This window comes from Myotis davidii, unplaced genomic scaffold, assembly GCF_000327345.1.
Source record: "Myotis davidii unplaced genomic scaffold, ASM32734v1 scaffold3058, whole genome shotgun sequence".
Classification (NCBI taxonomy): Eukaryota; Metazoa; Chordata; class Mammalia; order Chiroptera; family Vespertilionidae; genus Myotis; species Myotis davidii.
The window spans coordinates 84,985-109,004 of NW_006289564.1; the positions used below are offsets into that span (position 1 = coordinate 84,985).

The 24,020-nt window shown below is 40.5% G+C and overlaps 1 protein-coding gene across 3 annotated transcripts in view; it reads left to right on the forward strand.

The window, feature by feature from the left end:
* Positions 1–24,020, forward strand: part of SLC12A1 (solute carrier family 12 (sodium/potassium/chloride transporter), member 1) — an 88,335-nt gene that overhangs the window by 59,370 nt on the left and 4,945 nt on the right. For all 3 annotated transcript variants that reach the window (XM_006762017.2, XM_006762016.2, XM_006762018.2), the window contains exons 20-24: positions 3,115–3,197; positions 13,399–13,542; positions 16,199–16,330; positions 16,573–16,684; positions 19,491–19,577. In XM_006762017.2, the coding sequence (XP_006762080.1) occupies positions 3,115–3,197; positions 13,399–13,542; positions 16,199–16,330; positions 16,573–16,684; positions 19,491–19,577 (558 nt within the window). The remainder of the gene's footprint in view (positions 1–3,114; positions 3,198–13,398; positions 13,543–16,198; positions 16,331–16,572; positions 16,685–19,490; positions 19,578–24,020) is intronic.

Consider the following 24,020-nt stretch of genomic DNA (forward strand, 5'->3'; position numbering starts at 1 on the left):
ACATTAAAACTTAAAACATGCAGAGTTGTGTAAGTGACAGAACTGGAATTTCAACCCAGGGTCATCAGAATTCAAAGTTTAAGCTCCTGACCACAGGCTATGCTGCCTCAAGAAGTACTTATACAGCCTAAGTGTTGCCTGGCTTGCTTCTTGCATAAGAGAGGCAGAAGCTACACTTATGGAGAGGCACAAGGTATCCTCAGTGACCTTTCTAGAAAATTGATCCTTTCTTCCAGGCTTGAAAATACTTAGCCAGATTCATCTCAAGGGAGGCAGTGTTAGCTCTGGTCAGCAGCCATCTTTGTGTCAACGGCCCTGAAAATGGAAGATTTCCTCCGCCCAGGCCTGGCTTTGCTCTGACTTCATAGCACAGGGTGGAGATGCCCTGAGATGTCTGAAAAGTCCATAATAAACCCTCACCCATTAAAACAAGCTTACACTCAGTACTTCTCGTACCAGGCTATGTCCTCTGGCTCCTGCTAGAACGGGCACTACGTTTGTCATCATTTGGGGGAGATTTAGGCAACAAACAAAAGCATTCTAATATTCCACTAAAAAGCATAAGGAAATAATTTTTACCTTCTGAAATTCTATGCATTACTGACCAAACAGAAATTAACTTAGCCTTCCTCCTATAGGAAACCCATGCATTAAATGTGTTCTCCTGAACTGTGTTCCGCAAACATACAAAGTCCGATGCCACGTGTTGCCATCTGTCTCCTGCTGGGGCACTAGAATTTTGCCAGGCTCAGCAAACAGCATCCTGATAGGTTCAGAATCACAGTCAGTTGCTGGCCTGACATTCTTGGAAATGGGTTTAGATATACTCTCTATTATCCAGACATTTCAGTACAATTTCATCTTTACCTTTGGGGGCGCGGGGGGAAGGAATGTCAGGGCAAGAAATTTTATCTTCACTTTGGGAATGAAAAGGAATATGTAAATCTTAGTCATAGTGTCCATTATTTGATACAAGATTATCTGGAATCATATTCTAACCTCCCCACCATCCCAAACAGTTTAGAAATTCAAAGAGACCAAAATGATCAAACCTAGTAATATTAAGCTGAAGAAACTTCTGACTTTTATACCAAATTAATGATTGATCTTTTGGGTAATAAAGTTCAGTGTTAAGGTGGCTCAAATTTGTATAGTATAAAATTTAGCTGGCTTGGTAAAGTTAAATGACTTTACTACCGTAGCAATGGGGTCAATACAGAAGGAAGACAACCATACAACCATATTGTGTTATATTTCTCTTTCTGATTTTTGTGGCTGTTTTGTTGTATGGCTTAAAGCACAGTTTTATTGATATCATAAAGATATTTTTGCTATAGTTTAGTACTTTACCATTTTTCTTTGAATAAAAGATTTTAAATACCTGTAATATTCTGAAGTATGGTATAAGTTTAATTTGTACTAGTTATTGTTGGCCGCGTTAATAAATTATCTCAAACTTAGTGGCTTAACACCACACAAATTTATTAGCCTAAAGTTATATGGGCTAATATTCTGAACACTAACTCACTGGGCTAAAATCAAGGTGTGGGCTGGGCTATATTACCTCCTGAAGGTTCTAGGAGAGAGTTTATGGCCTTGCCTTTTCTAGGGTCCAGAGGCTGCCCATTGCTCAGGGCTCTCTTCTTCCATCTTCAAAGCATTTGATGGGTCAAATCCTTCTCACATCACATTACACTAACCTCTTCAGCCTCCCAATTTCACTCCCAAGGACCTTGGTGATGGCACTGGGCCCACCCAGATAATCCAGGATAATCTCCCCACCTCAAGGTTCTTAGCCTGATCACATCTGCAAGGTCCTTTTTGCCATGAAGGGACATACTCCACAGGCTCCAGGGACGGAAATGTGGGTGTCTTTGGGGGTCTGAAATTATTCTGCCTAACACAGAATCCAAATGTTTCTGTGGAACATATTGCCTGCTTTTTATAATCTAGGACAATTAGAAACAAGATTTATCAGGAATTTACTTGGTGGCAGTTTTACTAGAATGGGTCTATTTTGTTAAGTAGAAATCACGTATGGTTTTGCAACCAAAAGCAAATGAGTGTTACGTAAGTGAAAAGTTGAAGCAGACAGTAGTGAAATGTGAGGCTGCTGATATAAGATCCTGATTTTAAAAGCCCTCATTTGCCACATTAAAAAATGTGGATCATATTCTGTAAGCAATGAGGAGGAACTATTCAGGAGATGTAAGTGAGAGAGTAATGTGGTCAAATTTAGGTTTTAAATCTCATACTCATTTTAAATAAATAGTCACACTATACTGAATATTTTTATATCATTATTTGAAAATGTAGGTTTACTTTGTCTATTGAAATCTTGTTTGTGTACAGTGAGTTCATCACAACCTGCCTTGTTTCTGAGGGAGGGTGACCCAATGAAAGGGTCCTGGGCTCCCGATGCAAAGAAGATTGAATATAGGAACTCCCAAGGGGAGAATTTTAAATGAACTCAAAAGACTCATTGGTTTTCCCTATATTTACGGGCAGAGAACAAAAAAAATTCTACAAAAATGGAGATAAAAGAAAGCAAGGCTTTCTTTCCCTTCCAGATAATCTAATTCCATGTAGTGAAGGCACAACAGCCACCTTCAACAGCACGGGGTTGCCATGAAGAAGCACAGCTTCAAATGGTTTGTCCAAAGTCACTGGTGAAGGGTCCCCAGAGGAACTGAGACATTTTTAACGAGGAACTTGACGTCAGAAATGTTGTAGGATTCTTCATGAATAGATAGAGATTTGGCTGATAATTTCCAAGGTCTTTGCAGTCTGTTCTAGATATTTCAGTGATTCTTTTATTTACGTTAGAAAATAATCAATTTTTTCAAAACGTATATTACAAGCTCTTAATCAAAATTCTAGTTGATAGTATATTTGAGTAAATTGGTTCCAGCACAAATGAGTTAGTTACCTTTGCCCAGAATATGTTTTTTTAAGGATATAAAGGGAAAACAACCTAACAGAAAGCCAGTAACTCTTGGTTGTATTTTAAAGTGAGTTTTCTTAGTTTAATTACATTAAAGTCCTAGAAACAAGTTTACTATTTGTCCAAAGCTGGAGGATTTAAATCACTAACCACTGTGCTTCCACTTTCAGCGATGCGTTTGATTTTGAGATTGGTGTGGTCATCGTCAGAATCAGCCAAGGCTTTGACATCTCTCAGGTTCTTCAGGTACAAGGTATGTACTTTCTTTATTCAACCAACAAATATTTATTGAGCCTCTGCTCCACAGCTGGCATGGAGCTCTAGGTGCTGGGGTTAGAGACCCGTGCACCATATGGACAAAATCCCTTAACAGCAGAGCTTACATTCTTATGCTGACCTGAGGTTCGTACACTTCCCTGCTTTCCCCATTGCTAACACAGGTGGCCTGTGTCCTGCTAACCAGAAATATAGAGTACTCCAGGGCTGTCATCAGTTATTCTTCTTATCACAAAACCACAAAGCCAGCATCGCTGAAAATAAACACCTTCGGTAAATTAACCTGCGGAATTAATTTCTGCAAGATGTTTCAGAAAAATGAAGATTAATTCTTTCCTCGGAAAATCATGTATTTTGTCTTTAAGAGTCTATGACCTAGTTTACAGCTCACATGGAAATGAGCCTGAATGTATCTTGCTATGTGAATCACGAATGTAAGCCAGAGGCAAAATCACTAACTCAGATTAGTGACTCTGCTTCTTCTCTAGGACAGTGGGCCCGCTTACACAGGATTTTTAAAATTGACCTGCACAGTTCAATTGACTACAGTTCAACTGAAGCTCACAGTTCACTTGACCCGCGCAGTTCAAACCCACGTTGCTCAGGGATCAACTACTTGTTAAGTCTTAAAGTTTAAATATACCCTTGTAAATAAAGAACACATCTAAAAAGTCACTGAAGTATTAGGACAGGGTAGTAATCCATGACTTATCTCTTTAATTAAACTTTAAAATGGAGCCCACTGAAGACATGGCACCAAAACAGGATTTTGGGGGTACCTCTTATGTAGCAGCCATGATGTAGGTATCAGTGCTGGGTACAATAAGATGAGTAAGAGTCTGTGTCCTCAGTAGACGCACAACCTAGTAATGGAAATGAGTATATGATGAGTGTGACGATGGGTATATTTGTAGGGTATTGTGGGAAAGAGAGAAGAGGCATCTAAGAAGAAGGCTTTCTGGAAGAAATTTCCTTTGTTTTGAGACCTCATGGATGAGTAGGAGTTAACTAGGCAATGTTGGGGAAGAAAAAAGAGAGAGAGTTTGGGGACTAGCATTCCTGGCAAAGAGGAGAGCAGTAGCAAAGGTGGGAAGGCAGGGGAATGTGGAAGAACGCGTGGGCAACCAAAAGCAAATGAGTGTTACTTAAGTGAAAAGTTGAAGCAGACAATAGTGAAATATGAGGCTGCTGATATAAAATCCTGATTTTAAAAGCCCTCATTTGCCATATTAAAAAATGTGGATCATATTCTTAAGCAATGAGGAGGAACTATTCAGGAATGTAAGTGAGAGAGTAATGTGGTCAAATTTAGGTTTTAAATCTCATAATCTTTTAGTTACATTGGCATGGACTCAGTCAAGACTGTAAATGAAAACAGAGAGACAAACCAAAAAATATTTTCATAATAATAAAAACTAGAGAGGGTGACAGCCTGAGCTAGAGCGAGGGATGGAGAAAAAAGGACAGAAGTACTTTGGAGGTACAAAAGCAGCATTTGGGGTTGGTTGGATGTGCACAATATGGGGGAGAGAGGAGTGGAAAAAGATTCATTCCTTGGCTGACTAAATGAATGATGGTTCTACCAATGGAAATGGGAAACACAAGAAGAAGAGCAGGTTTAATGAAGGGATGCCTGGTTCACTTTTAAAGAATCTCCTGTGGGAAATTCTACTGGAAATGTCTGATAGGCTGTTAGACAGTCCTGGTCTTAAAGGAGAATTGTGAGCAGGAGATGTAGATTTAAGATATATTATGGGCCAAATTGTATCCTCTCAGATTTCATACATTGAAGTCCTGACCTCAGATGTAATTATATTTGAAAATGTGATTGTTAAGGAGGTAAATAAGGTAAAATAAGATCATTAGGGTGGGCCTTGATCCAATAGGACTGATGTCCTTATAGAGGGAGATTAGGATATAGACAAGCAAACAGGAAAGTGGGATGACAGCCATCTATAAGTCAAGGAGACGTTAGAATGAAATCAATCTTACCAGCACCTTAATCTGAGACTTCTAGTCTCCAGAACTGAATAAGTTATATTGTTTAAGCAAGTCTGTGGTATGTGTTATTGTAGCCCTACCAAACTAATAAAGTTTTTAGAAAGAGACATAATAGTAAAGATGAAACTACAACACTGGAAAATATAGACCAAAGAGAGGATGTAATTGAGAGCCCCCAGGCACAGGAAAAGGGCCCCAAGGAGGAGCAGGTATGGAGCTATCAGAGAGGCAATGAACCAGAAGTCTGTGGTATTGTGGAAGCAGAGTGCTCAAAGTGAGAGGAATCATCAGAATGGTCCAGGACACCAGAAAACACCAGAAAGATTTGTGAGTAAAATGTAATTGACACAGCACAGATAAGCTAGTGAGAATAATTCCTGCAGACCAGTGTTGACAGAATCCAGTTAACAGTGGGTTGAGGAGATAATATGAGATGATAAAGCAGAGAATATGGATGTGGCCAATCATTTTGAGAAGTTTAGATGCTAGCGAGAGGAATGAGATTGAGGAGGTTTACTATAGGGAGAGATACAGTTCTTAGAATAGAGAGAAAGGTATGTTTTCTGACTGAAAAAATGGGCCCAAGAGAGTGGGATTGAAGATAATGGTAAAACATGGGGGCGGGGCGGGGAGTGGCATGCAGGAATGACCCATGGAGTAAGATCCTGGAGGAACAGGAAGAATCAGGGGAAGAAAGGGATGGAAGAGTTGGCCTGAGACATAAGAAAAATGCTTCATCTTCTAAAATTATAGCAAAAGAGGTGAGAATTGATGATGAAATGTGTGGTTTTGTAAGAGTGCAGTGATAAGTTGAGGAGGATTGTACACAGTAGTCTCAATTTTATTTTTTTGAAGTTGAAGCAATTTCTCTAGTTTTCCAGTTTCTATCCAGTGACATTTGGTCTCCAGAATATAGGAGGATCAAGGTTTTGTTGGGCAGGTCCAGCAGAAGGGAAAAGCCTGTGAGGGATTTGAGAGTGCAGGTGCCTGATCGGTCCAGATTCTATTTGTTATTTCACTAACGTCACCATCATAGCAGAAGGAAACAGGAGTGGATTAGGTGAATTTTCTGATGCAACCATTCTGGTGTGTTAAAAATGGAGGAGAAGATAGCAGAAGAGACTAGAAATTAAGAGTTTGTATAGGGTGAAGAACCACTATCTGATATGTATACTCTGCTTATATACAAGAGCTTTAAAAATATTGAGAATAGAGTTCATCCTATGCAAAATATGTTTTTGGTATCTTCAGCCTTCCTTTTTTATGCCCCTTCCTCTTTTTATGGACCTTTTACATTTACAGACTAGAAACACTAATTTCCCCCTCAGCATTCATGATTAATTTATACATTCCTTCCTAGTTGAACTTAATATCCTAGTGGCAACAATGGCTAACATTTTGAGTAGTTGCTATGTGCCATGTATTATGTTTCATGTTCACATATAGTACAACACTTATTACCCCAACTATCCTCTGAAGAAAAGTATGATCCTTGACCTCATCTTACAACCAATGAAACTGAGGCTTACCCAAGATTCACAAGGCTGGTAGTCAGTAGAGCTGAGATTCAAACACATGTCTGTTTGAAGCACTATTCTACCTTTTAAAAAGGAAAGTCAGAGAGGACAATGGCTTACATAATGAAAGGCAATGGTAAAATCTGAGATACGGAAATGGAACAAGGGTATTTCCACTTATTCCTTCAAAACCCAACATAGGGACTGCTTGGCTGTGGTAAGATAGACATGATGTTGAGGACAATTATAAGAACCTAATCTTAAGAGACCTGCTGTGTTGCTAAATTTCTCTATTTACTTTAATTTTGTCTAGTTTTTGTGCTGTAATGTTTTACCATCTAAACAATGAGAATACAAAATATGATTGTATTTACACTACGTATTTGCTTTATATGTGATGTTGATCTCTTCAAGCTGAAAGATGTGATATAGCTAAAAAAAAATATGGCTCCCACCCTTCACTGCTCCATCCCCCAAAATGCACAATCAATTTAGTTCTATAAAGCAACAGGGAAGCTCATTCTGTATGTAGTATTTCTGAAAGATTCCTGGCAGGGAACTGAGTCCCCTTTTAATTTCCCAAGGGAAGTATCTGATTTATATCAACTTTGATGTTTGAAATATTTCTGCTTCTTAGTCAAGAAAGGGAAAATACAGTTGGATGCTAATAAAATAATTAGAAGTGCCAATTATCTAGGGTAAACAAAAAACAACATTACACAAATAGTACATGAAGAACATGCAGAAAACAGCAGCATAATGATAGAAATTAACTTTACGCCACATTTCCATGCATTGTTTTGAAGTTTATGTAATTTACGACACAACCCTCATATTAGATTTTGAATTGGAAGAAATAAGCTTGTGTTTCATTATATTATACTGTAATATAAGGCTTAATAAGAGCCTGATAAATCTTAAGTATTGCATTATGCTATGTTAATGATTATCATCATAGATTTTCCAACACAGGCACCAAGGTGTCATCACACATTATAATTTAAAGGAAATATTAGCAATTCTGAGTGCCCATATACTGTAGTTAATAAAGCAGTGAATAGAAATCAGCTTTATAGGTAATTTGCCAGCTAATGACAATTATTTCTATACCGTGTCACAGGCTTATGTGAAGAGAATAACTTTTTGTATAAATAAGATCGATGCTCATAACACTCTCACTTACGTACTGCAGCAACTCATCCAATACTGGTGGCTGATAGTGTCTCTTAATAAATTAATTTATTGCCCAACAACACAAAAAAACACAGTATTTCATGTTGTTCACTTCCCAGGGGTATTCAGCAAGTTTGCCAACTTCAACAAAGAGTCTATATTATTCTGGTAGGAACTGAAGTGATGACATGTGATTTGCAATATATTGCGGTCAAGTGTTCCATGTAAAAGCTGCACGATTTATGACCATCTCAGAGCACGGGGATTCTGCTGTGTCTGAGGAAGTGGCTTAGCAAAATAAAGACAGATGGCAGTGTAGTAAATAATTGCTTGATTGGAAGGTGACCACTGCAGGATTGCTTCCTGCCTTCGGTTCAACTAGACTTCACTGGGCTATGGCTCATTGATTCGTGCGAGCTTTTACAGCTTTGAGTTGATTGACCAAGGAAAGAAGCATAATTGAATAATTAATAAAGAAAAAAGGATGCTGTGAAGTGGGAGGGATGCCATTCCTCAGGAGGTTCCCCTGTTCTCCCTTCTGTTGTGAGATAATTGACTACTCTCTCTCCTGATTCAAAGGGAACTGTAATGAGTAGACTCTTGCCTGTTTCTATAAGACTTATTAAAAAATAAAAGACTGAGGATAGAACAGTGGAAGCAATCTTGGCAACTAAATTGAGTTTCAAAATATGGTTACTCCAGTTGGTTACCACACAATCCTATATAATAAAAACCTAATATGCTAAGGGCCTGACCATTGGTTCCATTCGACCAGTTGCTATGACACACACTGATCACCAGGGGGGGGCAGATGCTCTGACTGGTAGGTTAGCTTGCTGCTGGAGTCTGGCCAATGGGGACTGGGCAAGATGGGCCAGACATACCCTAGACCAGTGGTTCTCAACCTTCCTAATGCCGCGACCCTTTAATACAGTTCCTCATGTTGTGGTGACCCCCAATTTCATTGTTACAAATTGAACATAATTAAAGCATAGTGATTAATCACAAAAACAATATGTAATTATATATGCTTTTTCCGATGGTCTTAGGCAACCCCTATAAAAGGGTCGTTTGACCCCCAAAGGGGTCGCAACCCACGGTTGAGAACCGCTGCCCTAAATGAATCCGTGCACCGGATGGTTTTGGCCTGATCCCTGCAGGCCAGTCCGAGGGACCCCACCAGTGCATGAATCTAGTCAATTTATAAAGCACTTGAAAAAATAGAGTAATTACTATTCAAGTGATTTGGCGTGTGCATGAAGATGCAGCTCAGGATTCACTCTCTGTTTTTACTATGAGAAATGTTTGGGGCTATGTTTGAACAATTGGTTAGAAACCCACTCAACTGAGAGACCCTAAAGCCTAAGCTTTTTCATACAACCTCAGGGATTCTCTTCATCTTGGAATGAGAGTAGGGCAGGATTTCTCTTTCTCTCTCTCTCTCTCTCTCTCTCGTATTGTTGCTTTCTGAGATGATGGAGTATGGAATTATCTAACATGGAAGATTAAAGTTCCCACCTAATCCCACCTATACTACCTTCTGTCATATTCCACCAACCCCTGTTTCCATACCTCTGTATACAGCATTCATTTCACTTCTTTCAAACACTGTCTTTTGTGCCTGTCCCTTACACACAGGTTATATGCCCCCATCCCTGGCAACTATCCACTTATTTTTCTCCCGTTATAGAGAAAATACTTTCAAATGGTTTGAACTGTATTAACAACACTGACCTGTTCTCTCTCTTTTTTTTCCCCAGCAAACTATTCTTGAGTACTCGTGTCAGTGGGAGGCACTAGCAGAGAGGCATGGGCTCAACTAAGAATGTGAGAGAGGAAGTATGTGAAGTAGAAACATAGGGTCTGGAATCAGACAGATCTGGATTTAAATCCCAGCTTGAACCTTTTTGGCTGTGTGACCTTAGTCAAATTACTCGTCCTCTCTGTGTTTCACTTCACATTTTCCAATTGGAATAATTATAGTACCTACCTGACAGGTTTATTATTTTGCATTAAAATATATAATGGCTTCCAAGGGTTTGGCATTGTACCTGGCACAAAATAAACTCTCAATAAGTGGCGGTAATAAAATATAACCTAAGCTACCCTCCAGGAGTTTGCAGTTTAATGGGGTAAAATACACGTGCATCTTAAAAGTACATTCTGTGCCCCACAGTGATAGTTACTTGGGGAAAAAAGATTGAAACAAGACTATTATAGAAATGTAGAGCATTATGTAAATTTCTCTGACGGAAATTTGTGGATGGTTTCTTTAAAAAAAACTGCAGATTGGGTATTCCTTCAACAGGCAGTCAAGCACATCATTGAAGAAGGATGGTAAAGAATTGAAAGCAGAAGGCTCGGGTCACCAGCTGTGCAACCTTGGACAGATCACTTGAACTGTCTGAACCCAAGTTTTCTTTACATTAAAGTGGGGGAGACTATTACCAGCTCTGCCTGCCTCCCAGCACTGGTGTTGGGATCAAATAAGATACTGTGTGGAAAGGGCTTTGTGAACCCGAAAGGTCACAAAGGGAGTCGTGATGGTGGTGGTGGTGGCAGTGATGAAATGAGTCATTTTCATTGTCAGCCTCGTGGACATCAGTTTATATCTATCCGTTCACTCTACCTTGGCTCACCCACCTTGTGCCTACTGGTCAGCTAGCCAGCACTCCTGTTGAAAGAAATGTGTTGACAAAGTCTGCTCTTGATTTCTTATGCAAACAGAGGCAAGCAGTACACCCGATAGATAAGTCAGAACAGAGCATCAAACATCACTGCTCTTTAGTGCTGAAATGAGAGAGGGAGGGCGGGCACAGAAGGGGGCCTTAGATGACCTACAAAGTGAATCATTAAGATTGAACTCTAATAAGAACTTGCAAAATCTTGGTGCCTATTCCAGATGGCCACGCGAGCAGACTGTAGCCTTTAGAATAGACTTTGCCTCCATAGTCTTTGAGGGAACTGCCGAATCGGCCTCATTCAAACCAAGTCTGGTTTTGTCTCTCAGGCTGGGAGTTTGCAGTGTGCTCTGTCCAGGATGGGCTGTGTACATACCTTCAAACAAATTGTTGGCCCAGCTCCCGGTGCACTCAGCCAGCTGACTCTGCTACAGAGGAGGATTTATCTTCTCTTCTCCTTTGTCCAAACTAGAGGACAAAGAACATGGCAACTAGTGGCTGGTCACGGGGTGCGCTGGGGCCAGCCAAAAAAGGAGAGCAAAGGAACCCCTCCCCACTGTCCTTGCAGTCGCCCCCAAAGAAACTCATAATGTGCACCTTCCAGCTGACTGCAAAGAGCAGTGACTCCACAGCTGCCCCTGCAGCGCCCCAAAAATGTGCATGACAGCCGGGGGGGCTGTCACCCAGGCCAGGATGCTGCGATGTTGCTATTCTGGGCAGCCTGCCATATGTACCTGTACCGTTAGGGTCCTCCCTTTACAATCGAGGGGCTATAGTTTGAGGAATTAACTTGCATTATACCATGTGCCTGAGTGTTCCGGTTCCCCTGAGGATAGGGGTTGGGGGTTAATAAGACAATTCTGAAATAATAGTAATAAGCCAAAAGCAAATGGTCTTCAAAGTCGGAAGCCGGCAGGTTTGGAATCAAGCAGACCTCTTTGGGGTTGAGCCCTGACACTTGCTGGGTGACATCATACAGGTGACTCAACCTTTCTGAGCCTCGCTTTCTTCATCCACAAAATGGGAATAATCATAGTAACTAGCTCAGAGATGTTGCTGAGGAATAACAGAATAGCATGCAGCACAGTCCCCAGCACCCGGAGAGTGTGTGATAAACAGTAACTGCTAGAATAAACCCCTGGCTTTCCAAAATGCTCACTTTACTTTGCATGACTGAGCCCATTTCCAGGAGTTGCATAAACACTGGGCCTAGAGAATGCGCTGGCTGCTTTGTTCTTTAAGGAGCTCCGAAGCCCCGTGCAAGAACTGTTGCTTATTCTTTTTGCAGTGCGAGGGAAAGGGGAAGGTTACGATTTTCCATTTCACAGATAGAGAATCAGAGGCGTAGAGAAAATCAATGACTTGCTTCATGTCACATAAAGCCAGCAGCAGAGCCATAATCGGTCATGACCTCCCTGTGCCATGCCGCCTGCGTTCACCTTTCAAAAGTCAGGGGTAAGCACCTCCTGTCTGAGTTTTAATACCATCAGTCTAATTTCCCAGATTTTCTATAGCCGCTGGTCTTGAGAACCTTTGAAGCTTTGGGGAAATCACATGGGTGATTTGACCTTAAATCTCATGCCACTGGCAAAAGATTAATTGCTAAGACCTGGAAAGGGGCCAGACAATTCCGTGCAGCTGAATAACAGCGCCGTCTAGGGATGGGCCTGTCCTGACAGATTTAGTTAGTGCATAATTGATAAATCCAGAGTTTGTATAGCTCCGCTTCCCAGATAGATAAGGCAACAGCCTCCGAGGGCTGACATTTACAGAAGCCCTACCAGTGTTGCCTATCATTGGATCTCGGTTTTCTGCTCGCTGTCTCGGAACATTGCTCATTTTCTACGGCTGTGTTCTCAGCAGACAAGACGATGAGGGGGTCTGACAAGAGGGCCACCTTGCTCGCTGTGAGCGAAAAGCCCATCACTCCTTAGCACCGCCATCTGACTGCTTTTGAAGTCTTTACTTACCTGATCCAACGCAGGCTGAGGTCAGAGAATGATGCAACGCATTACATGGCAGCTAGGAATTTTTCGTCACAATCAGAATCCAAAAAAGATAAAAGGCAGCCAGTCACAACATCCAAGTTTGGATAGTGGACCCAAACCACGGGCAGGAAATTCTGCACAGCCCGACTCTTATTCCAGACTCAGTGCCCTGAGACCCTTTTTAGTAATGTGAGTCCAGGCAGGCACAAGACATCGCAGCTTTTATTTCTTTCGCTTCGGTCACTCCAGAAAGTGTTTTGTTTGTTGGGAAGAACTGTTGGTGGATCTTGTTCACTGTCATTTGCATTCAGAGCCTGTAAAGTTAATTATAAGATTTGGTTATCTTTCTTAATTCTTGCTCTCTAGTTTTCTGTTTCAGTTCAGGAGGCATTGTTGTGTGCCTGCTATACAGTATACCCAGTATACTTCTGCAATTTTGTCACTTCCACTGTAAAATATCTGACGCAGCAACTCAGGTCAGGAAATAAGTGGCTTTCGGTGTATAAGCTCTTATGTCCAGTGGGTCTGGCTTTTTGGTTTTTGCCAGAAGGGCAAAAAGATGGCATGAAATAGCCCTTAGAAAAAAAACCTAGTGACTTCACATATTATAATTAACACAGAGCTATTTTCTGGGTAGTTATTATTTTCTGAGTATAATTTACTGATACACATTTCTTTTTAATAGTCATTCAGAAAAAATCATATAATAATCATGTTATTGCACATGTTCCATGTTTAATATTAAAGTAGCATAGAAGAGTGTTCCTACAAACGTTCTCTCTCTGCGTTTAGTAAGCGATTGTGTCTTCTCTCATCAGATGAACTGGAGAAATTAGAGCAGGAGAGGCTGGCTTTGGAAGCCACGATCAAAGACAATGAAAGTGAAGAAGGAGGTGGAGGCATCCGGGGCTTGTTTAAAAAAGCGGGCAAGTTGAACATCACTAAGCCAACCTCTAAGAAAGGTAAGTACTGCTGCATTTATAAGATATATTACAAGGTGAACCCCCCTACAGACTTCAGTACCTGCAGGGGTGAGAAGTCAGCATCTAAGATGTTGGAGGCCTTGACTAAGAACTGAAGACATTTTTTCAAGAAGGTCGTATGGGTGAAAAGTAGAAGCTATTGTCATTTAGCAATAATGCCAAGCCCTTTGTACTGTCGTACTGTAAAAACTTTCTTTCAAAATTATATGTGGTGAGGGAGCAGATTGAGTGCCATGAAACAGAAATTTCTTAGTTAAGATGAAAAAGGGTTAAAATTTACAAACCAGTACCCAACCTCACCACACACACACACACACACACACGCACCCCTTGCAGATATTTCAGGTGTTTGAATGAGAGATCCAGCTAGAATTCCAATTTCAGAAAAGCATCTTTGTCACAGACCAGAATTCTGGACTTGAACTTTATTGATACTAATTACCTGTAGATTTTGGCTGAGTAGCGCACTTATATCTGAATATCAGATATACGCCCCAGGAACAGAGGGCCAGAAAATGAGAAATCTTGCTATAAATTTCATAAACAGGTGAACTAAACATCTGATGTTTTATTTTTTGAAAATTGCTCTTTCCGTAAACACTGCAGTTCGAGGTTAATGAGGTCCACAGCGACCTCTGCTGGTAGAAAATTAGAATGTTAACATTTATTTCTGTCATGCACAAAGAATCCCATCGTTTCTGAAGTCATTCACTGGTGTTTTAACTGAGATTTAGCCGGCTTCTGGATTAGGCTGGCAGGATCCAGCCTCCTGAAGAGGCTATCTCCTACCCTGGAAAGGGTTTGGTTTTGTTTCCTTGTTTTCCTACTATATCCTAAGGATAAAATTTTATATATGCCTTCAAATACTAGAGGTACCCTTGGGTACCTGAACTATTGCATGGGCTATCAAGAGAGCCAAGTATGTATTGTCGCTCTTATATATACCCATTTTCTAAGAAAATGATGTGTTTCAATATTAAGTGAGTGGTATATCAGGACTTCAAGGGTGTAAATATTAGAATAAGACAATCTGGATGCTAACTACTATCTTTTCCTTTCCAAATATTTGGTTTATTCACGAGAAGAGTTACCTATCCACTGAATCTGCTCCATTCAATAGTAGAGTCTTGCAAAGCAATGGAAAATTCAAAGTCATAGCCCAATACTATTCAGGAGCTGAGAGGGAGCAGAGAAGCATTAATGTACTTACTCAGAAAAGGGGACTTGTTATTATTCTGAAACCTGTTTCTGCATCACAATACTTTCGGCAAAAATGTGCTCCTCTGAAAGTCAACATGTCTCATTGTTTGGAAAAGCAAAATAATATTATGTTTTATACTCAACATCTAAAATTTCAGACACAGCTCTCATGTAGGCCCCTTCACTGCTCTGGGCTTTTGTTGGTTAACAACGCTTTGAGTTCTAGATCAAGACCAACTCTGCCTCCAGGTGCTCATACTTGAGTCCTCTGGATGCTTTGATATACATACATGTAAGTGGGGGCAGAATTTGGCCCAATCCGTAAATGCATTTACTTTCTCCATCAGCAGTCCCAGGGAGATAAAAACAATATAAGATAATTGCTTCAGAATGGACAGGCCCAAAACATGAAAACAGCAAAAGACAGAACAAAGGATCTTTAGAACCCCTTAGATCAGAGAGGAAGCTCTGAGCGGCTGTCGGCTCTTCTCTAAGCACCACAGTGACACCATCTCTTTGAAATAAGCAATACAGTCGCAGCTATGAAAGACATGGAAATAAGAAATAATATATACAGTGTAACAAAGAAACCCCTGCTGGCAAAACGAAACAAGGGTCCGCTTCAACCACTGGCCTAGTTCCCTAGAACACTTTCATTGTGTCCATGTTAGGTTGGAAATTGCATTAAAATTTTTTTAAGTATTTTATATGCACTGTTAAGTATAGCTCAAGTAAAGGAATTTTCTCTTTCCGTATTTCCTGGCTTTTTCATCTCATTCACAGAAATTCAAATAGCTCAGATGGCTTCATCTTAGCTTCACAGATCCTTGAAAAGAAAGCAGAGGAGAAAGCAGGCTGGCATTCGAACCGAAGGGTCATACTAGGTCAAGGTGCACATTATCCCTGGCCGCCTTTACAATCCAGGCATTCATGGAATTTACACCCAAACTGCACTCAAGTGGCTGCATAGCCTAATGAAGGAATACTTCTAATTCACTTGCTTATTTCCAGAAAACTTGATCATCCCATGTTTTACTTTCAAGTAAATCTGAAAGTATGATTAAATTGAGTCATATCTGACTTTTAGAGAAATCAAGATTTTTCTTTTCAAGATAATTTAGCGTTGTTCTATGTCTAAGTAATAATTTCACTCTGAGACCAATTACTAAGGACCTGAAAATAAGCCACAATGAAAAGTATAACCGTAAAACTTATATCAAACATTTTTGAACTACTGAAGGTGATATATTTTACTGTGGGATTCGACCTTTATCTCCCCTTTTCAGAGAAAAGAGCTCACTATTTACCTATAAGTATAAAAAACAGTTAGGAATGCATGACCCTTCCTCTATTTTCCTGAATAGATTTATTGGAACATTGTTTTGTTTCTTTCCTCAAAAGACTAATGGATGTGCTGCTTTCTCTTTCATTACAGACGGCAGCATTAACACCATCCAGTCCATGCACGTCGGGGAGTTCAACCAGAAGCTGGTGGAAGCCAGTGCCCAATTTAAGAAGAAGCAAGGAAAGGGCACAATTGATGTCTGGTGGCTGTTTGATGATGGAGGTAAAATTTTCTGGAATGTACACTAGGGAGCAGAATTTCTGTGTTGATAAATTTAACAAACAGCATGGGGAGGTATCTGAAAAAGATACGAGTTAAAGAATAACATTTCTGTGTTCTCTTAAGACCTTAAATGATTTAGGAGCTGTGGATGTGGGAATGAAAAAAGAGGGAAAGCCATTAATTTCCTTTCAGCTGGATATACTCATCTTTTCTGTCATAATTTACTCTTTTCTTTTTTTCAGGGCTAACACTCCTTATCCCCTATATCTTGACTCTCAGAAAAAAATGGAAAGACTGTAAATTAAGAATTTATGTCGGAGGGAAGGTTAACCGCATTGAAGAAGAAAAAATTGCGTAAGTAACTTATCACTCGTGTGTTAGAACATTTTGGATGCTTATTGTTTCAATACTTAAATTTATAAGAAGTGTGCATGTCTTTTGAGGTAGAACCAATATAAAGACAAAGCCTCCATGATAGGCCTCACGGTAACTTGGCTTTCTGGTCAATAAATTATCTGTGCAAGTTTTCTAATCACTGTCTTCAAGTCCATTATCCCCTGCCACAAGTGCTTTCAAAAAGGAGCCTTGTCTCAGTCTTGAATGAGTGTCATTATCTATACTAACAAAAGGGTAATATGCTAATTAGACCAGATAGACTGGACGCCCTCTGGACAAAGCCACCACAGCGGCTGCGAGGGCCAAGGGCAAGGCAGTAACAGTGGGGTGATGAGGGCGGCACCTTCCCCTGATCAGCCTGGTTGCCTCCCGCAGAGGGAGGCCAGACTGTGGGGAGCGGGCCTAAGCCATCAGTAGGACATCCCCTGAGGGCTCCAGGACTGTGAGAGGGGGCAGGCCAGGCTAAGGGACCCCCCCCGCCCCAGTGCATGAATTTTCATGCACCGGGCCTCTAGTCTTGTATAATGTTCAATGTTCTGACTAGTAAGTGTATCCCAGAAAGGAAGCACCTGAGGAATTTATGTCCAGTAGCTTTTTCTGAGAGACTTGAACTTGTCCATTCCCAGTAGTCACTCTAGCACAGCTCACTTCAAAGATAACTGAGAGACGACACCTGGTCCTCCTCCCAGCTCTTCAACCTCTGAGCTGCAGCACTTGGTCACAGTCACTATGTTCATATCTGGGTCTCATTTGTAGGTTAAGAAACCTTCCAATTAAAAGCACAGTATTAGTCTGTATCTTTATTCATTTACTCGTGAAGCACTAATGGGTAGTTGTGAGGATAGCAAGTGTGCGGAGAATGTGGTGCAACCGAAGGTCTCTGGAGGAAACCTGAGGCGGGACCTTCAGCAGCCCTCAGTCCCTCGGGGCATGTCCAAATCCTGAGCCCTCCCTGGAACCTACTCCCAGAAATCACAAAATCATGATGGGCTCTTACTCAGTGATGTTTTTATATTTTCTCCCCCTTCTTAGGAGGTTTGTGTATTTAATTTCTCTTAAAGAGGGCCGTAATAAACTGGAAACAAATATGATGTCTATAGCGATTATATTTTCTTAAATCCTCCAGTGTCTTATTGGGACAACTGATAAAAGTTGAAACTGGTTGGTGGGTTAGATGATAGTATGGTATCAATGTTAAATTTCCTGATTTCAAAAATTGTACTATCTATAAGAGAATGTCTTTGGTAGGTAGGTGGGCAGATAGGTAGAAGGCAAGAAAGCAAGAAAAGAAAGAAAGCAAGAAAGAAAGAAAGGGAGGGGGGAGGGAGGAAGAAAGAAAGAAAGAGAAAAAGAAAAAAAAGGTGTAGATATAGGCACATATAAAAAGAGGAAAGGAGAATAACAAATCAAATGGGGCAGATCATAAACAATTGATGAATCTGGGATTTCTTTGCACTATCCCTGCAGTTTTTCTATAACTTTCAAATTATATAAAAATGTACACTTGCCAGGGGGTAAAACCTCCAATGTATAAAAACATATTGTCAATTGATGGTTGTTGGCATCAATTCAGTGCCAGTAGGAATCCCAAATTTGGGGTGCAGTGAAGAAGGAAACTTGATTCAGTGCAAACAGCTCCTTTGTGATACAGCACAACTGACAGGAACAGCTCGGCTGTGCCACAGCTCAGTTGTGTTACAGCCCAACTCTGAAGCAGCACAGCCGTGGAACAGCATGGTTGTGAGATGGCCTTGGGGTGAGGTGCCCTGGGGCGAGGAGGCTCTGCTGCACCTCCACCTGCACTGTGCTGACCTGTTCTATGCCAGTCTGCTCTTCCTACTGGGCTTTGCCCTGCTCCAGTGAGACTTCGGTGTTCCAGCCCTAGCTGGGAAAAGGCGCTCTCTGTCTTTGGTGGATAGGGACAGTGCAGTCTCCAAGCCAGAGTGGAGAGGACTGTTATACTAGTAGAGAGAAGTTCCCACCCCTGGTCCCCGATTGTCTGTCCTCATGCAAATGAGCACTCCAAATCCTCATAGTTTGATTGGTCCAAAAAGCACAGCTTTGATTGGTCTGAATGGAGCTGCTCTAATACGTCAGTGAAGATGCTATAGCTATGCAGCTCTGATGAGACTGAGAAAGCTTCAGTCCTACTGTTTGAAATACAATTCCAATAATTTCTTCATAAGGGCCGGCTCGGATGGCAGGAACACAGTGCAGGCAGGCAGGTCCGTGCAGGAAGCAGGGAGTTCAGGAGGGCAGGCTTTTCCCTGAAGTGCACTTTGCGGGAGAGGGCCCTGCTTAGAAACCGCCGCTCGGCCCTGCTTTCACATCTGAGCCCAGTTAGCCACCAGGAGCCCTTCTTGGTAAGTACCTCTTTTCTTAGGGTCCACAATATAATTACCAATTTGTCAGTAAACCCCCAAAATCATCAGCAAAATAAAAGGCACTAAATGTTAAAACTTGTCCTGTTTTCAAAGGATAATGACACTTGGAGAGCCCCACATTATTTTCCCTGAAACGTAAATGCAGAACTGGGTTTGCTATGTCCAGAGACTGCACATACAGGAGTTTCTCTTTGCCTTCCGTGGAATAGCTTGGTCCGCACTTCCTATATTCATCAAGTACAATCATGAAAATCAAACACTAACCAAAGCCTTTTCTGAAAACTAAGTAGAAATAAAACATGATTGCTTAAACACAAAACTCTTTGATTGAAAAGTAGCTAAATATGGCATGACAAAGTTTTTTTTTCTTTTATTTTCAGAATGGCTTCCCTTCTGAGCAAATTTCGGATAAAATTTGCGGAGATCCATGTTATTGGTGACATCAACATGAAGCCAAACAAAGAAAGGTATGAAACATTTAACAAGGTCCATTTTTAAAATCGGTGCTACTCTCTCATTTTTACTTATTGCAGTGACTTTCTGATAGTTTTTATTTTTAAAAGGGACTTCAAATAATCATGAGATAGCACTATCAAGTACATTCTAATGGAAGGAAAAGTTGTGTGGTGAAGATGAGCTTGAGAGGGAGGATTGTAGAACACAGTTTAGTTGACACTGTAGCATTGCCCTTCCTGTTCTTGGTGTCTGTGGTGGCAAGATTAGCAGGAAGTACATGCTGAGAGGATTCTAACCTGAGCAGTCAGGGCGAGGTTTCATTATTTAACCTTACTGGTGAGGCATCCGGCTGGAGAGCTTCGGTGGAGAAGATGTGGAAGCAGTTTGTGTCTTGGCACAATGGTAGTAGTACTGGCCCTCCATGGCCATTTGAGCTTTTAGGCACTAACGATTCAACACTTCGAGCCCTTGAGGGCCCAAAGGCGTTCTTTAAAACTATCTGAAGCCTGGCAAGGAAATGTATTGGCTCCAAAATTTTAAAATGGCAAAATACAAATAATTGTTTAAATGTCTTCAAAACATGATATCATTTTATCCCTCTTTGGTTGTTGAATTTGTCACGTCCATGATACTTAAAAAAAATTTGTAGGTTAGATCTTCACAGGAGTTCCCAGAGACGCAAGAAGATTATCTGTAAATTATAGCTGATTGTAAGTTCAGTGAACTACTTAGAGTGATAAGTTAGCAATTATGTTTTTGATTGTATACAGTTCAAAGTCATGTTTACTATTGCATCTGGATGTGATTTTATGTGTTTGGTTTGGTGTGGAATGAGGCCTCTAAGGGTCAGAGTGGAGAGAGTCACAAAGGACTCAGTGTGTCTCAGGTCCTCACCTGCCGGTGAGACCTCTTCTCCTTTCTGTTGACCATCATTTCTCCTTCCTGTTCTTGTTGGGTTGCCGTTCACATTCCTCAAGTCTTCGTCCTCTTCCTTATTTTGATTGTTATCCTATATGAGCTTAATATCTGAAAATCATCCAAATTTAGGATGCATTATTTACTGAACAACCCGCTTGAACTTCACGCTGTTTGAGGGTATTCATGATTCCTCCATTATGAGGTCACTTAAGATGGCTTTACAAAACACCTTAACTATGTTAGCTATAATCGACAGGGTCAACCTGGGTTGTTACTATGCAATATTTCCTCACATCATATATATACCACTAATGCATTCCTATATTTCTATAGTTATAAATACTTAGTAAAAATTAAGAGCACATATATAATTTTCCTTTTGTAAGTGGAATTAATATTTTGATATGAACTGGGTTTTCATGCAATAAACTCTGGTAGCCTTCCACATTGCATTTGAAGAATTTTAATTCCTAAGTCATTGCTCTTGGCATTTGCAGTGATGTGATCAAATGTGCTCATGTATGGCTCTAACTGGTGGAAATGCATTCTCCTTCATAACACACAAGGTCCAATAGTCCCTAGTATGTGCCCCTTAGGAGCAGGCCAGAACCTGACAATGCTCTGCAAGTACAGGGCCATTTACTGTTGTCTGAAGGGTAGTCACAGTGTATCCTACTGACTTTGGATATTCTGTAAAGCCTGGGTACAAATTAGTCATCTACTTATAGCTGAATTCTTCTTCTTCTTGTTTGTATTATCAACAGCTAAGTAAGGACTGTCTGTTCTTATTAACTTATTCCTATATCTTTGCCTCTTTACCCATCAACATGGTTTTCTCTACCCAAGTCCTTGTTTCCTTCCCTTCCTTTCATGCTAGTCTCTGCCATGGTCACCCCTTCATACCCATCATTTCTTCTTTTTTAAAAAATATATTTTATTGATTTTTTACAGAGAGGAAGGGAGAGAGATAGAGAGCCAGAAACATCGATGAGAGAGAGACATCAATCAGCTGCCTCCCGCACATCCCCTACTGGGGACATTTCTGTCCTGTCACCGAGAATGTTGATGAACCTCTTCCACTAACCATACCTCTTCATTCTTTGATTGCCCAGAATAGTCAAGCCACTCTTCATCTTACTACCTCTGTGCCATGGTTTCCACTTTTCAGGGATTAAACTCTATGAACTGTAGTAAGAAGCAGAGACCCAGGCATTGTTGCTTTGTTCCTGGTATTTAAATTTGATTTTAGACACCATTTTCATTGGGTGTTTCTTATGTAGCCTCTTCATCCTGCAATGAAGAGATTATTTCCCTTTCTCAGGAAAAAATGAATTCGTTTTCACAACCTTGGGTATTTTTTTCCTGATATTTCAAAGTGTTGAGGAAGATGGGGAAGAGGGGGTCATTCTTACTGGAATTAAAGAACTTTTGCAGTAATATGCCCTCATACTAAGATGTGCTGGAAGCGCCCTCTTCCTCTCTTCAGACTTGGCTCTAAGTGATGCCATATTACTTCAGAGAGCAGTCACATACCTGGTGTTGGCAGTGACTGTTCCAATATTTGAATGTAAATTTTAGAACAAAGACTAGTAATTCAGTAAATCTTACCTGTGGCCACTGGTAGCACATCTGGCACTTTTGTGATCATTTAAAAAGGCAACTCCTCGGTTCAATTAGAGAAAGAGAACTCTTTCTCTGGGCGGGTGCAGCCCTGGGCCCAGGGCCCAAAGCTAGAGCACTCAATTCCAGCTCCCACCTGGGCCTTCTTGGCTGGGCAGTCCTCATCCACTAATAACAACTATCTCCTGATCACTGTTTTTTTGTTTTTGTGTTTGGGCACAGGATACCAAAAATAGTTTGTTAGCAATTTCCATGTTGGAGGCTGATGTTAAATGCCCTTAAATTGTGTTTAATAAATCTTTCAACTACCCATAAAACATCAGTAAGTCTTGATGGAGACATTTTATCATAGAAACATTATCTATAATATGATAGAACAAGGGTGAGAGGGAGTACAAAAGCAAATTTAATGAGAAAGTAATTGAGCCAGGAAAAATGGAAAAGCTCTCATGATTAGATTTCATTTTTTATTGTATAGACTGAATTAAAAGTCAGAGGCCAAAAAGACAACAAATTTTATCTAGAAATCAAAGAGAAACTAGAAGCAATTAATTAGATAATTTAAAGATGCTAGAGTGGTCATAAAAAACAGCTATGTACAGTAATTGGAAAGAAGAAATCTTATATGAATTAAGGCAAAATTGTACACAATTAAAACAATTTTAAACTTTGTTATTATGAAGAACAAGATGGGGAAGGCAGGGGCAGCTAAAAGTTGAGAATTAATTTAATTGAATTAATTCTCATTTATTTTTAATAGCATGTAATGCTTGGCCTACTCTACAGTTGATTAAAAAATATAAGAAAATTACATTTAATAAGAATCAAAATAGGAATCCTGAGCTATTTTTGGATCACCTAGCTAGGAGATAGAAAATTATTAGAGTGTCGGCCTGCGGACTGAAAGGTCCCTAGTTCAATTCCGGTCAAGGGCATGTACCTTAGTTGCAGGCTCCTCCCTGGCCCAGGTCCTGGTTGGGGCCCTTGCAGGAGGCAACCAATTGATGTGTTTCTCTCACATCAATGTTTCTGTCTTTCCTTCTCTCTTCCATTCTTCTTAAAAATCAATGGAAAAATATCTTCGGGTGAGGATTAAAAAAAAACAAGAAAGAAAATTACCAGCTCTAGGGCGAACCTTAGGGTAAAGAAATCAAAGATGAACATAGGCCAAGAGCAGTTAAGGGCTCGGAGAAAACAACTGGGCAAATACAACCCCATGATAACCTTCTGTGTCACTCTAGCATATTTCAATTGCATGTAAAAGAATAGTGACTTAAGTAATAGAAATTATGTTCAGTCAAACATCACTGAAAAATCCAAGTGTATTTTGGCTTTCAGACAAATCTTGATCTGTATGGTAAATTTTGCAGCCAAGGACTAATTCTCTTTCATTCTCTCTACTTTACCTTCCATTATGAAATCATCAGTCAAATTTGATTTTGCTAATAAAAATAAGATGACTGCTCATGGCAACCAGGACTACATATTTGCTAATTTGTGTTCAGTGAGAAAGTTTGTGTCTTCTCCAGTCATTGAATTCAGGTCATAGGCACCACTTAGGTTGTACCAATCTAAGTCACTGCACCAGTCGCCATGGTCAAGTGGAATGCTAGGTCCTCGTTCATCAGGCATGGCTGGGTTATGTGCCCATGCTGACCAACCACTCTGGCAGAAGGAATCGGAGAATTGTGCTGATTGGCTGATGCTGGGGATGGAGTCATTCCCACCAGACTATAATGGGGAAGCATAGTTTAAATGCCGAGGAGACAGCCAGCAACCTTCATTCCATCTTCTATTTCTTAGGAAACTATTTTTGAACTGGTCTTTCTGCACCTGGACTAAGATGCAAAGAAAACTCTTATCCTGATAAAAATAGGTATAGGTGTATGGGGAGCTTACACAGAGAGCCTCTGAGT